At 41.8% G+C, this 13,793-nt stretch overlaps 1 protein-coding gene across 8 annotated transcripts in view; it reads left to right on the plus strand.

The window, feature by feature from the left end:
• Positions 1 to 13,793, plus strand: part of LOC116231128 (uncharacterized) — a 196,266-nt gene that overhangs the window by 3,279 nt on the left and 179,194 nt on the right. For 5 of the 8 annotated variants that reach the window (XR_016465969.1, XM_090139043.1, XM_090139048.1 and 2 more), the window contains exons 2-3: positions 1,803 to 3,797; positions 4,685 to 4,766. Coding sequence is in view for 7 of the 8 variants with exons in the window: in XM_090139043.1 (XP_089995169.1) it covers positions 3,687 to 3,797; positions 4,685 to 4,766 (193 nt within the window). In the remaining variant the exon portion in view is untranslated. Of the gene's footprint in view, positions 1 to 1,802; positions 4,211 to 4,684; positions 4,767 to 13,793 lie in introns of all 8 variants that reach the window. The other 3 variants (XM_090139044.1, XM_090139045.1, XM_090139046.1) reach the window with 3 other exon arrangements.

Genomic DNA, 13,793 nt, shown 5'->3' on the forward strand with positions numbered 1-13,793 from the left:
CGGAAGGGCGCTTAAAGCCAGCCAGCCCCAACCCCCACTGTGGGCTGCTTGCCCCTGCCGGGTCAGCCTGCCTAGCGCCCCATCTTCTGCTCATCCTGAAACTTTAAATGGCTTTTGACTATTCAAGTGGTTTATTTGGAAACAGAAGTAGATTTTTGCTGTGTTTTTTTGTTCTCTTAGTGAAGGATCTTAGATACAGAACAAAGTGAGCCAGGACAGAACGTTCCTAGCGGCTCACGCTGTGCTGTTAGCACTCTCCATTTATAGCACGTGAGTGACGCAATCTGAATTTGCCCTTGAACTGGAATCATTGTGAAGCATTGCACATTACAAGTTGCAATACTTGAAAACATTCAGTCGTGCTGCGCGTGGCTCAGCTGTGCAGCACTAGGCACACAAGTGGAAATAATGCCCTGGGTGATCATGGCACCCTGCGGTCCCACAGCAAGGAGTGAGGAGCTGGCAGGCTGCTGCCAGGCCTTCTAGCTGACACACCTCTTGCTCCTGGCAGAGCATAGGAGCCCTGATGGGCGGAGGAGCTGGCACCACTCACTGCTGGCTGTGTGCCCTCCACAGCTGTGAGGAGCAGGGTTTCCCCTTTCTTGTGAACCTACAAGCTCCAGCCCAAAAGGGGGGGGAAAGATCGTGACTTGGGATCGCTTTTTAGAATTATCAAGCACAGCTCTTAACTGAGCACAGCACTTATTCCTCTCTTGTTCTTTTCTACTGTTACCTTGGATACCACCTCCTACTGAATGTTAAGGATCAGCAGGAATATAGAACATGAACAGTGTTATTGCTGGAAAGTCATTTGCAGACTCGTAAAGAAGCACCACTTCAGCACTCCTCCAAAGCTTTACAACTATTTACTTATTCCAGTTTGGATTGCTTTTCCTGTTTGCTATTGACATCTGGGATTTAAGGCTCAGCACAGAATCGTCCTTTGCTCTGCCCTGGCTCACCAGATGTCTGGCTTTCTGCATGTGGTGTGCAATCCCAGGTCCTACCAATAGATGACTAAACAAAATGAAATCAGGGTGTTGCTTTGAGAGACTGGCAGCTTTTCTGTGCCTGATCTAAAACTGGAGTAGCTATTCAATAAAGAAGGAATGCTAGTGCCCATGACTCCCAGAGTCTGTGCTGTTGATCTGAAATGGCTCATGTGTTGAACTTCAGAGATGGGCTGCAGTGGTCTTGTGTGGCTTGTAAAACAGAGCAGTGAAGTGAGGTAGTCTGTGGCAAGCATCCTTATGGACTTTAGAGCATTCTGATAGTATATGTCCATAGGTGAGCCTGCCATCAGGATTGGTAGGAACAGTTTCTTGCTAGCCCATACTTCACTTTTTGTAAATCCCAAGATAAAGACTTAACTAGCACTTGCATGGAATAACAGTGTGCTTTTTGACAGTAGTTACTATTTGCCCTCACTATTCATGTTTTTAAGTAGACCTGTGCAGATACCAGTATGTTACCAGTCATTATTGTGCCTAATAGTAAATTTTATTTCCTACTGATACTGTTTCATCTTTGCTTAGTTGTTGTTAATACAAACAAAGCCTGGTGTTATGAGAAAGCTACCGCTTCATCTTAAGAGCAAATAGGAAGAAAGGATATAACAGGCATGGAGCATTATAAATCCATGCCTCTCCTGTGAGACAAAACCTGAGACAGTATTAAAGTTAGAATATGTCCTTAATAAATAAATAAATACACAATTTTAAAAAATCACTGAATTCAAATGCAAAATTAGGTCTTATAATTTGTAACAGATTTAATTAATTTCCGCTCCCATCTGCTTACAGAATTTGATCTAAAGCACTTCCATGAGCCCTCATGTCGACCCATCATAGATGAGACTATGGGTCTACAGGAAGATGGAACGCTTTTGTGCACTGGATGAAAGCTTCAGCACTGTGTAATCTTTGTTAATTAGAAAGTGTTTCTGTGTGATCTTTGCCAACTGTGCCATTAACATTCTGTATGAGCCCATTGATGTAACTTGGAATCTGGGGTGCAGAGTTGTTGCTGTGATTCTGCCTTTGTAGACTGCGTGCTGTTAATATCTTCTGCTATTTGTGATTGTCTTAAAACTCAGATCAATTTAGTGTGTTATCTAGATGCTAATCCCTGGAGACAGTGTGGTAGGGATAAGAAGCTGGATGAATAAAGGGGAACAGTGCTGAGAAAAACCAGAACTGAGTCTGCCACTGAGATACAGGTAATTTATGGAGGACTGCTCTTCTTTTTGTTGAAGATGTGTGTTTTGCCAGTTCAGTTGCAATTATGAACTCTTTTTCTAAGTTATCAGAGGTATGCTGTATAACTTAGATCTCCTTCAGTGAGACAGTTCAGAACGATGGCTGAGTCCTTGTTATATTTCTTAGTCATGGTTTTATGTCTGTTTCTTGTCTGTAAAGTGGGGGCTGATGGGAGCAGCCATAAATTTGATCTTGTCTTAATGGGAAAAATACAGAAAAAGTCTGAAAAAAACACTGTCAGAAGATGTCTGGTAACAGGGGAGCCTGGCTGAGGAATCAGAAGTATCCTTGAGATGTGCAATGTGCAACTGGTATCTTTGAAATGCAGCAGGATTCCTAAAAATTCCAGGTAGTGATGTCCTATGAAACCTGTAATATAGAAAGGACTTGCTTTCTACCCAGAATGAGACCTCTCTCTGGGGCCTCCCTGTGCAGAGAATTTTTAGATATCTCCAAGACAAGACAGGACCCTTGTCAGGCATGCATGGCTGACTCCCAGCTTAGTGACACAGGTCACCTTTGGAATTACTGTACTAGTACTCCCTTGACATAAAGGCACATATCTAGGTAGTCATATTTGTTGTTTTACTGGTGGTAATTTTCAGTATAACACAGAAACATATATGGATTGCTACTGTGCAAATACATTTGCCTTTTAGGAGTACCTCGCAGTAACTTATTATAGGCTTTCTGTTTAACTGTAAGCGTATTTGCTTTACTTATAGTAATTTGTAGTAAGCTGTAACAAAAGAATTCAAGAATAAGATCTCTGCATCATTATGTATTACAGACTGCTGTTAGCTCATCATGCAGCCTTATGGAAACATGAAGGAGCTTTCCTTGCTGTTGCTTTTCAAGAACAAAATAAATGCCTCTGAGGTGTTACGGTAGTTGAGGTACCAAGTAACAATGCTCATTCATGGGCAAATAAACCCCACAAAATGTACTGAAGCTAGATGTACATGCTAACGGCTAGGCTAGCTTCGACAGAAATGTTTTGTCATTTTCAGAAATGAACGTTCAACCTCAGGTCCAAATTCTCTACTGATAAAAGCATGGCTCTGCTGAAATCATCACAACTCCACCTCCTTATCTCAGCAGTAAATTAATCCCGTTTCTGCCTTTCCACTTAATTTCTTCAGCACAAGCAAACTAAAGATACTATCAGCGTTTGAAGGAAAAAAAGCTGTTTAGTTTTTGTAACAGCAGAGTACTCAGAGAGCAAAGAGAGAAGTTTCTCTTAGCTTTGTCCAAGGGCTGGTGGGAGTGCTACTGTTACACTGTGACGTGTCATGCTGTGCTCACTGAGCTGCGTCTGAGCAGGATTAAAGACCTACAGTGATACCATTGAAATATATTCAAGGTGAAGTGGCTTGTAATTCAAAAGCCAACTGTGAGAAGAGCTGGACACACGATAGCGAAATATTGATGGAAACAAAGATGAAGAATGTCTCATTAGTTTTTGGCTCTCCTATGCCGACAGGCGACAGAGCTTGCCCGATTCTGCCTCCACCCAACGGGAACGCTCACTGCAAGGAGGTCAGCACATCCACGTCCATTCTGCAGCCTACCGCGTTTAAAATCAGCCCTTGCTTGGATGCAGCCCTGACTGAACACCACAATGGGAGAGACGGTGAAACCCTGCTAAACAGAAGTCCTCCGTCGTGGATCCGTGGAGCCCGACAGCCTCGGTTTTCTACCCGTGTTGGGCGCTGCGTGCCCGGCTCCGCTCTCCCCTTCCCCGCGCGCCGCAGCGTTCAGTCGCTCTTGCGCGATGTGAGAGCGCCGCGGCCCGGAAGCGGAAGGAAAGGCGGTGGCGGCGCGCAGGGCAGGGCGCCACGGAGCTCCGCGCCGCGCCACGCGGGATGCTGGGAGCGGTGGGCCTGGGGCAGGCGCAGTGCCCGTCGGCCATGTTGGGCGGCATGGCGCGCAGGGGAGTGTCATTGTTCAGGGTACGGCCGGCACTTCTAGGGGCAGAGTGCGAAGCACAGTCTTTCCTACAGCTGCGGCAACTGTGTCAGAGCGGGGGCGAGCGGATTTATACGCGTTTTTGAGGTTTTCCAAGGGGCGTCCGGTCGGAGCCCTGAGGGCCCGCTCCTGCCGCCCGCTGACTGAAAGGCGGTACTGCAGCTGCCGGAGGTGCGCGTGGCTCTACCAGCGTGTCCTGGGGCCCCCAGGCGTCGGCATGGCGCGCTGCACCTCAGCTCTGGGGCTGCCGTCTCTTCAGTGCGCTCCTGCGGGTTCTGCGGAGCTTCACTTCCATGTCGGAGCAGAACCAGCTCCAGCTGGAAAGGCTTATTTTGCCAGTACAGCAGGAGGGAGAAACAGGGCTAAATTGCATGCAAGGGATGTAGGCTTTCCACCATTGGAGGGCTGTTCAGATTTGTGTCACAGACACCTTAAACAGATCTTTCTCTTCCTGACAGGCAAGGCATGTGCTCTTTGGGATATCTTTGAGTGAAGTCAGATTCTCTAAGCTGTGGATCTCGTTGCTGCAGGAGCCTGCAGGTAAATGAGAACTAAAGAGGGAGACAAAAAATGTGACTAATGCAAGATCATATTGCAAAACCTATTTATAAGTGTAGAATAGTTGGGTAAGTTCATTTATGGGTGTTTTGTATAGGAAAAAAAAATGCCTACCAGATGCTAAGAAGATCATGAAACTCATTTGCACGATGGGAAGATTGAGGAATTGTGTGAAGCAGAGTAAAGCCATTGCAAAATGGTTGTAAACCCAATTGAGATGTGGATAATCTCAAGTTAGCAGACTTTGTAACACTTAGTGCTAACAAGAAAGGATGCTTTGAAGAAAAGTGTTTGAGCAAAATGAAATATGAGTTAAATCCTGAGGTCATGGAGAGCTCACAAAGTTCCCAGAATCCTCCAGCTCCTTCCAGAGCTTCAGGGCTTGAGCTCTGTGTCAGTCCAGTGTTTCTTTTCTAGGCACTGTACTGGGGACGCTCCCGGCACTATTAGTCGTACAGAGGGCAAAACAAACCTTCTCTTATATCCCAGCTCTTTCTCTTCCTCCTGCCTGTTCAGTTTTGCTCCATCCACACATGAAATACAATTGAGTTACTCTGACAAAAAAACAGATTTTTAATCTATTTATTATTATTTTTATTATTATTTTTTAATTATTTTTTTTTTTTGGTGACCAGACATTTTATTCAGGTCTTGCCTGCAGCTCTGTTAAGGGATTTACTAAGAGGCTGTACCAAAGAGGTGGTGAATTCACTATAAGTTGCATTCACATGTGTTTCAAAAGTCAGCAGTTTGAAGTATTTTTGAGCCAGTTTTCAAAATCACCTTGACTATGGGGTTATGAATGAGCTTGAAATGTGGGTGTGGGGTTATGAATGAGTTTGAAATGTGGGTGATGAGAAGCAAGGGCAAATAACTTTGCTCTTGAACACAATGTAGAGAATCAAATTGTATTGCCTGGAAAGTACCATGTTCTTCTAGATGACCCACTGGGTGCCCATAAAAGTTACTTGTTCAAACCTTCTCTTTGGTAGGAATAGTAATGATGGGATCTAAGTTTTCCTGGAGGTGTGCTTTACTTTCTTACCTACTGGGTCCAGCTGCATATTTCCAGCAATATAAACTATACACAGTTGGCATTTCCTGGCTCAATTTCTGGCACAACTGAAATTACTTTATTAAACAAGCTTTTGCCTACAGTGCTAATGTTATATGTGTTCATCAGATGCTGATTAATTTAGAACCCATGTCCCTCTGAAAAACAATTCTCCTAAAATGGTTTTCTATTTTTTTTTTTTTTAAGTCTTCCCTTTTATTCATATTCATGAGACAGAGCCCTTTGGGTTGTATATTAATATTCATATGATGAACCTCATAGCTAAGGAAGATAAAATTTGGATCTGTTAATAAAGAAGTATAACCACTAAAGTAAAATCTTCAAAGATGCCATTATCCTCCCTAAGAGTGAGTATTGCTGTACATATGTTGATGCTGAGCAAGAGAACAATATTCAAATGAGTAAGCACTGTCATTTAGACCATGATATCCACAGGAGAGGTTTGAGCATGTGCACAAAGATTCTCTTTTTAGGAAAATATCTGGTTTACAAGGCGCTTTGGTTGTTTTGTGGCATTGTCAAAGGAAAAAGGATTTGGCTATAAGTACCATTAAGTCAATGTGTGTGGGTGAGATTATTCTACTAGATAAAACACTGAGCATTTCAACAGCTGGAGGTTATTTACATTAATTGATCAAATGGTTACCTTTTAACCACATTTGCATTTCTTTATTTTTGCCATATAGTACTTTCTTTGGGTCAAATCAGATATCTAAAAACAAATAGTAGGTGCTTCCATCCCCTTAATTATTTACATTATGAAAATTCTCTATAGTAACATGACATGATATTTTGCATGGCAGATCCAGTCTCAGTCAGAGAATGTGCTTTTGTGCCAATTCTATCTTCATTAAATTAGTGACTTCAGGTTTTACAGCCAAGATACGTTTAGATTTTTGCTGACACAGGTTTAAAGCTCTCCAGCAGCTTTTTATATTATATAAAATAATGATAGTCCCCACAGCAGCCTTGGCAGCCCTGGTTTGAAGGGGACTCTGCTGCCATTGTCTTAGCACAGGGCTGTGGTCAGGTGATATGAGGCAGGCATGTGAGCTTTGTGCTGAGCAGGCTGGGGGCATTCACACTCATTCCTGGTGCTGCAGTGACAAGGGGCCTGTTCTATCTAGGTCCAAAATAAGCTATTTGTCCTTTTTGAACATTTGTGCACTGCTACAGTTGATGTTTTTATTGTCATTACTGGTATATCTTTGCTTTCTTTACAGAGTACATGTACTATAGTACTCCATAGCAGAGGAGCAGTACTACTATACAATGCCAAACATGCTGTAGGGAGTTTGTGCTTGGATGATGACAGTGCATAGAGATTTAGGGGAGAGAGAGAGACTCAATGTTTTAAGTGCTTTCCCCCTCTGTAGTGCTGAGTTTTCTCAGTACTTAGCATGACAGCATACATTCTTAGAGAAGTTTTCTGAGAAAACTTTTCCATAAAAATCAGAGAGAGGTAGGCAACAAAGCAGGCTAAATTCAACATTACAACATGACAAAGTTGAAGCTTATCAATTTGGCATGATAAGTCAGAAAACTGAGGCAATCTTTGCAGGCTTTTGCATTATTCCTAGGGGAACATCAAAGTCAGATGAGAAATAATTACTGCATTAAAATATCCTCCAAAAGACCAAAGTGACATTTAAAGTCACTCAAGTTGCTCTTATATTTTGTCTTTCTGCTATTTCCCCTGACTCGTTAACAAATGATTAAATTAATGAAAGGTCACGATTGTAATTTCTGTTTCCATATATGCATATGGAATCTTTGGCTTACCCATAAAGCAGCTACTAAGTACCAATATCATTAACAGCAGAGAATATATCCCCATACAGGAAACATTTTGGGAGAAGTTGAGAGGCCACATGCAGTCATTTGCCCCCTTTAATCCATCATTGCCTTCCCAAAGCCTTGGCAGTCTGCCTGCTGCTCACTTCTCTCATTTTTGAGCTCCCAGATCAAAAAGTGTTTGTCATGGACATGCTTGGACTTCATGTCACAATCCAACCATTTTTCTTCATTCTTCCTCGGTGTCGTTGTGTCCACCTCTGAGAGGAAACACTGATGTAGTAGTAGTTTCATTGATACGTTGTAGCTTTTAGTGGCTAATTCATATTTGTTCAGTGTCTTTCAATTACTGTTGCTGCTTTCTACTCACTTTTTGGTCCTGCATCAATGTACAGGGCCTCTATAAAAGGGCATGCAATAACCTGTCTCAGTTGCTTGAATTCATCTCATGGATTTCAACAGAAGATCATAAAATTCTACAAGATGGTGCAAAATCTTCTGCTAGGTGATTATTCTGTAGGAGATATCTTTTGTCCCATTTCCATGGGAATAGATTACATTCTATATTGCCCTAATGAATTAAACCTTCTTAAGCTTCTCCCTGAAACACTATCTATCACACTTTGCTTGTTTGTTGGTCTCTAGACAGCTTTTTCATCTGATACACCAAAGGCAGATAAGGGGAGACATAGTTTAGTAATATCAAAATATCTTTCTATCTCCTCTGTTTCTTTCCTCCGCTTCCCTTTCTGCCTGCTTGGAATATAGTGACCTGAAAATACCTTCTCAATACCAAACATCTTGCAACAGAATGAGGTTTTTGAAGTTGCTCAGCTTTGCAAAGGGATGGAGAGCCATAGCTCTGCAGCCATCAACATCATATATTCTCTTAGCTTTGTGGTGAGAGCTCTTCTGCCAAGGGTACTTTCCTCCGGGAAAACGAGGAACACTATCAAGTTCAGAGCAGGATGGACCAGAATTGCCAAGGGAATGAGGGTTGAACACAGCTATAAAGGATGCCGTTCATCCGCAGAACGCCACTAGGTGGCAGCTTGGCTTGCTGCTGTTGTTTTTCTGCTAGATAATAGCCTGTTGGTATGATACACAAACTGTATACTCTCAGAAACTGGGAAGTTGCTTAAAAAAATGCATGCTCTCCACCTAGAGCAAAAACACAGCAAATCTCTATGTGTACACCTGTATCCAAGAGCAAACTTCTCATTCTGTAGTGGTGTGAAGCTCATGCTTATTTATCTAGAAAAAAGATTATACTAGCTAGATAATGTACTATTTATTGCCACACCAAGATTTGTGTTATTCTCTGACTGTTGCTCAAAATTTCTCCTGGCTATATTTTCCCAAGCAAGTAGACACAAGCTCTGTACTTTGTAGAGAGTATGTCTGCAAAATAAGATGTCTACAAGAGCAGTAGGGAGTTTAGAAGAATTGATAAAGGAACAGTCAGAAGCCCAGGTCTGTGTGGAAGTGGCTTTTCTGAATGGTTTGTGCTTTCAGTATTAGTACTTTCTCATTCAACTCCTGATGTTAGCAGAGCAATGCAAGAGGAAATTATTTAAATGTTCTACCTAGAAATAAAAATGAGGAGCACTGATGTGGAGTCATCTAAAGGTATAGAGGCACTTGTGTTGCCTTATTGTAAGATACATTATTGCTCAAACAGACTATTGGTGGGTTTTCATGTGTTACCTTTGTAAAGGTGGAGTTTGTGTCAATTGAAGGATGGGCTGGAGAGCCAAGATGACCCCTGGAAACAAGAAGTAGATCATAAAAGGCACTTACCTACACCTAGAGCAGGTCTTAGGTGGAACTGAGAAGGCAAAGTTCAACTTCATCATTTTAACCAAGGAATGTTCAAGAAAAATATCTAATTCTATTGAAAAAAAAATCTTTTTTTTTTTTCTTGTCAAAACCCTTCACTTTGCTTTCTTCCAACCCCAAAACCAAACTAGTATTTTTAGCTAAGAAATTGGTGTTCACAACTGAACTCCACCACACCTCTCTTTCACTCCCCCCTCCTCAAAGGAAGAGGGGGAGAAAATATTATGGAAATGGGCTCATGGATTGAAATAAGGACAGGAAAACTATCCACTGTCATGGGCCAAACAGATGCAATGTAGGGAGAGTAACATTATGTATTGCCTATTGCTAAAAGGGTAGAGTTATGAGAAACTAAAAGCAAACTAGAACACCTTCTTCTCACCCACCCTCTTCTACCTCCTTCCTCCAGAAAGTGCCACAGGGGAACAGGGAATAGAGGCTGTGGTCAGTCCATAATGCCTCATCTCTGCCACTCTTTTACAGTAGCTCTCTGCCTGTGCTGCACTGTGGTGTTCTCCTGGGCTGCAGGGGACTTCTGCTCTGTGTCCAGAGCTTCTCCTACCCTTGTTCGGCAGTTTTTTCCCATAAATCTGCTCTCCCACAGCACACCCAGCTTTGCTCATGGCTCGAGTCTGGCAGCAGTGGGTCCTTTATGGAGCAGCTGGAGCTGGCTCTGATCTGACATAGGGCAGTACTGGGCTCTGCTCACAGAGGCCACGCTGCTGCCCCCTGCCACCAAAACCTCTCCACATAAACCTAATAGAGGAACAAAATGCTCTAATGTCACGATGGTATCTCCTACTTTGAGACTTCTCTGGGATCCAGGCTACTACCATTTCCCATTATGCAGCAGATTTTCAGGTTGTTGCTAACTCTGTAAATGAAGAGCATAAAACTTAATTTCTTAAGCACAAGTTGTCTTTGCTTAACTCCAACCCACTCCTCCACTTTACCAACTCCTAAGGATACTTATCAATTTCCACAGCCTCCGGACAGGAAACTTAATCAGGTTTGATATTTTGATTCTTTTGTGTCTTCCCCTCCCTTCTCTCTCCTTCTCTCTCATGCTCATCAGCAGCAGATCTCTGCTGTGTGGGAGCAGTGGGCTGACTTCCCAGTGGTCTGATGTAAGTTGTTTGGCAGGCACTGGTGTTCCCAGGCTCCTTTAGCTTTGATAGTTCTCTGTGGTAGCTCCGCAGGTTTCCTTTGCACTGAACGTTATCCATCTTCCCTGCACTTGTCAGGGGTCTCTCCAAAGTCTCACTCACTTCCTATGGCAGTGAGCTTTTCTAACAGATCACTGACTCCATCATGAGGAACGCCAGTGCTCTGAGATCTTCCCCTGCCTTTGTATTTCAGTGGGCAAGTTAGGCCACAGTAGCTAAAAGTACTGCCTGAAAATTTTGATTCAGACACTCCAATGAATGAAGCAGGGCTTTCCTTCATTTGGCTGTGGATACAATTACCTTGTGTAGTACTTATTGTTAACACCTCTCTGCCCTTTGCTACCCCAGGTGAAATTACTCTCTGAATAATCTCTCCTGTCTTTCTAGTTATTTCTCTTCAAACAAATCAGCTCTCTGATGCTGCTTTTCTTTGACTTTCATAAGGCAGTAGACTGAAGAAACACTCAAGAGAAATGAGGAGAGAGAGGATGTGCTGTGTTTTCTGCTAATCACCTGTTCAGTCAAAAATCTTAGTCTGCTAAGTGCCATGTATTTCAGTGATACATGTGGAAAGTACATTTTAAAATGGATTCGTTTTTGTTGTTTCAACAAAGTGATTGGCATCTTTTTTCTTGTGACTTCACAGTGCACTTTGCTTATTGTGGGTTTCTGTTTCTACACCCCGCCTCCCCACCAATTCACAACTGCTCATGCACACATAAAATAGCCTATTAATTTTAGTATTGACATTCACACTGATGTTGTTAGGATTCTGCCAGACTTGGTTATAAGCCCACACCTGCCTCCTACTGCTAGAGAGAAGTTCAGCAACAAAGATTGCAAAATTAGTACATTTTTTTAGCAAGCATATTTGTGCACAGCTGTGTTCAGGTAATGGAAAAGGGATCCTGAAAAATAGGAAAAGTTGATTTGGTAATCCCATAATTCAGCAATGGTTTGTACTGGAGATGAGGGATTATTTATATCTGTATGAGAAAGGCGTGGGTTGTTTGGCATTCAGAGAATCAGCTAGGCACCACCTCACTGTTATTTAGAAATAGATTTTTATGAACTATGTTACATTTTTGTTCTGCATAACTTTGGGCTTCACCATGAGTCTGTCTTTGTGGGGCATCTTGAAATCTTTCTGTTTTTAACAAGTCCAAACAAGAACAACTGTTTTGTGCTGAAAATGACCTTGTAGTTGTCATCATTTACCCTCCCAGGGTGATGTTCTCCTTTACTTGCCACCTTTTCTCTATTGTTCTAAGTTCTCTGTACTTTACATCAGAGACGCAAAGGCCTCTTGGAGGAAAGGATGTGGAGAAAACACTGTTGTTTTTCTTGGCCTTGTATTTGGACAAGGCTGAATGACATCAGCCTAAATGAGTCACCTTCCTCCCCCGATTAAGCAGTCTCAGAAAGACCCTGAAAAGTATCCTGCCAAATACTCTGGATTTGGTAAAGATGTGAACACTTTAAGATGGGTTTGTAATGGGAAGTTTCAAACGTCATTCTGTAATAAATGCTGTATTTATAATCATACAGATCCTTACAGAGGAGACTGCAATGACGCTTGGAGGGATGTGTCATCTTCCTGTTCCTTCATGAGGAACATCTCATCTTGCTTGAGGGCAATAACTGCTTTTGGTGGAAGGTGAAGCACACTGTCTTTCCTCAAGATGTGGGGCACAAATTTATGAAGAAAGACTTCATCTGCCAGGCTGATTTTCTTTTTCTTTAACTGTTCATAGAATTTTCTACTTGGATAAAAAATGGTGTATGTTGAGTGGAGCCAGAAGAAGAGATCAGGATCAGGAAAAGCCAAGGTTCACACATCAGAAGGAACAGAAATGCTTGTGGATGGGAATATAGCAGATCTGAACATTTGTTTTTCTTCCTAATTTTGTGGGCACTTTAGTGTGAGTTTTCAGTCTGCAATTTAACCACAGAAGACTGAGGCTGTTTGTGCCTTGAATTTTCCCTGCAGCCCTCTAACCAAGACCCGCACATTGAAATCTTTTTTATTCATTGTAGCTTTGATTAGCCGTGCCAATTTATCAAAGAAAGCAGCTTTTCAGAGAACATATTTTAAAAATATAGATTAGATGTTCCTTTCCTAGATATTTCTTCTGTTAAAGCTGAGGATGCCTTCAACTCCATGTGCTATTGACTTTGTTTAGTATAGTTATTGTGCAGAGAGGGCTAGATAAAGACATAAAAATACTAAAAAAAAACCCAAACAACTACCAGATAAACAATGATGACAACAATAAGAATAATGACAAATTGCCAGCTCTTGCATTTTTATCATTAACCTTTGTAATTTGATTGGAAATCTTGAGGTGGTGAGTACTGTTCTTAAAGTCCTGGATACTGGAGCTTTTTGAGGAGAGTCTCAGAAGTTAGATACTGGATTTTTTCTAACATATCACCTATAACAGTTAGGACTGCAGAAGGTATGATTTGCAAAGTGATAGTCATTACTTTGGAGGAGCATGTTACATTTTTTTTTTTAATTTCTGTCATTTTTTAAAAATTTCATACATTCAAAATAGATTTATCTTCATTGAGGTCTTGATGGTACTGAGGCTTGCTTCATAAGGAAATGCTCACAAATATTTAGTGACACCAGGTAGAGAAAACATCTCAAATCCGTAGGTCCCTAATTCTTTTAGCTGTTGGAAACTTTCAGCCCTTAGACGTTGAAATCAAGGTAACTATGGATAAGGTATCTTGGAAGTAGGACTTTTATGTGGTGTGAGTCTTGCTTCTGCCTAGTGAATTCTACTTTGAAGACAGCCTTTTTATACTTACCTTGGTAACTAAGGTGATCAAGGTATGCCTCTCTCTGTATATTGAGCCAGAAGTTGAATGGCTCACCAAAATTCATATTTTGCTTCAAAGGCACACATTATTTGTCCACTTTTCCAAATAAACTGCATGGAAAAATGTAAATGAAGCATAAAGCTCTTATGAATTGAGCCCTAAGCATTTTTCTTTTTAGCATATAAACTACTAGTCAGGATGTGATAGGAATGCATTCAACACTTTTTCAAACTGTAATTATGTTTCCCCAGTGAAACTCAAATACTCGAGACGGTCCTGCTGCAGCTATACTAGACAGGTAATAAT

The sequence above is a fragment of the Phasianus colchicus genome, chromosome 4, assembly GCF_987193195.1.
Source record: "Phasianus colchicus chromosome 4, bPhaCol1.hap1.1, whole genome shotgun sequence".
Classification (NCBI taxonomy): Eukaryota; Metazoa; Chordata; class Aves; order Galliformes; family Phasianidae; genus Phasianus; species Phasianus colchicus.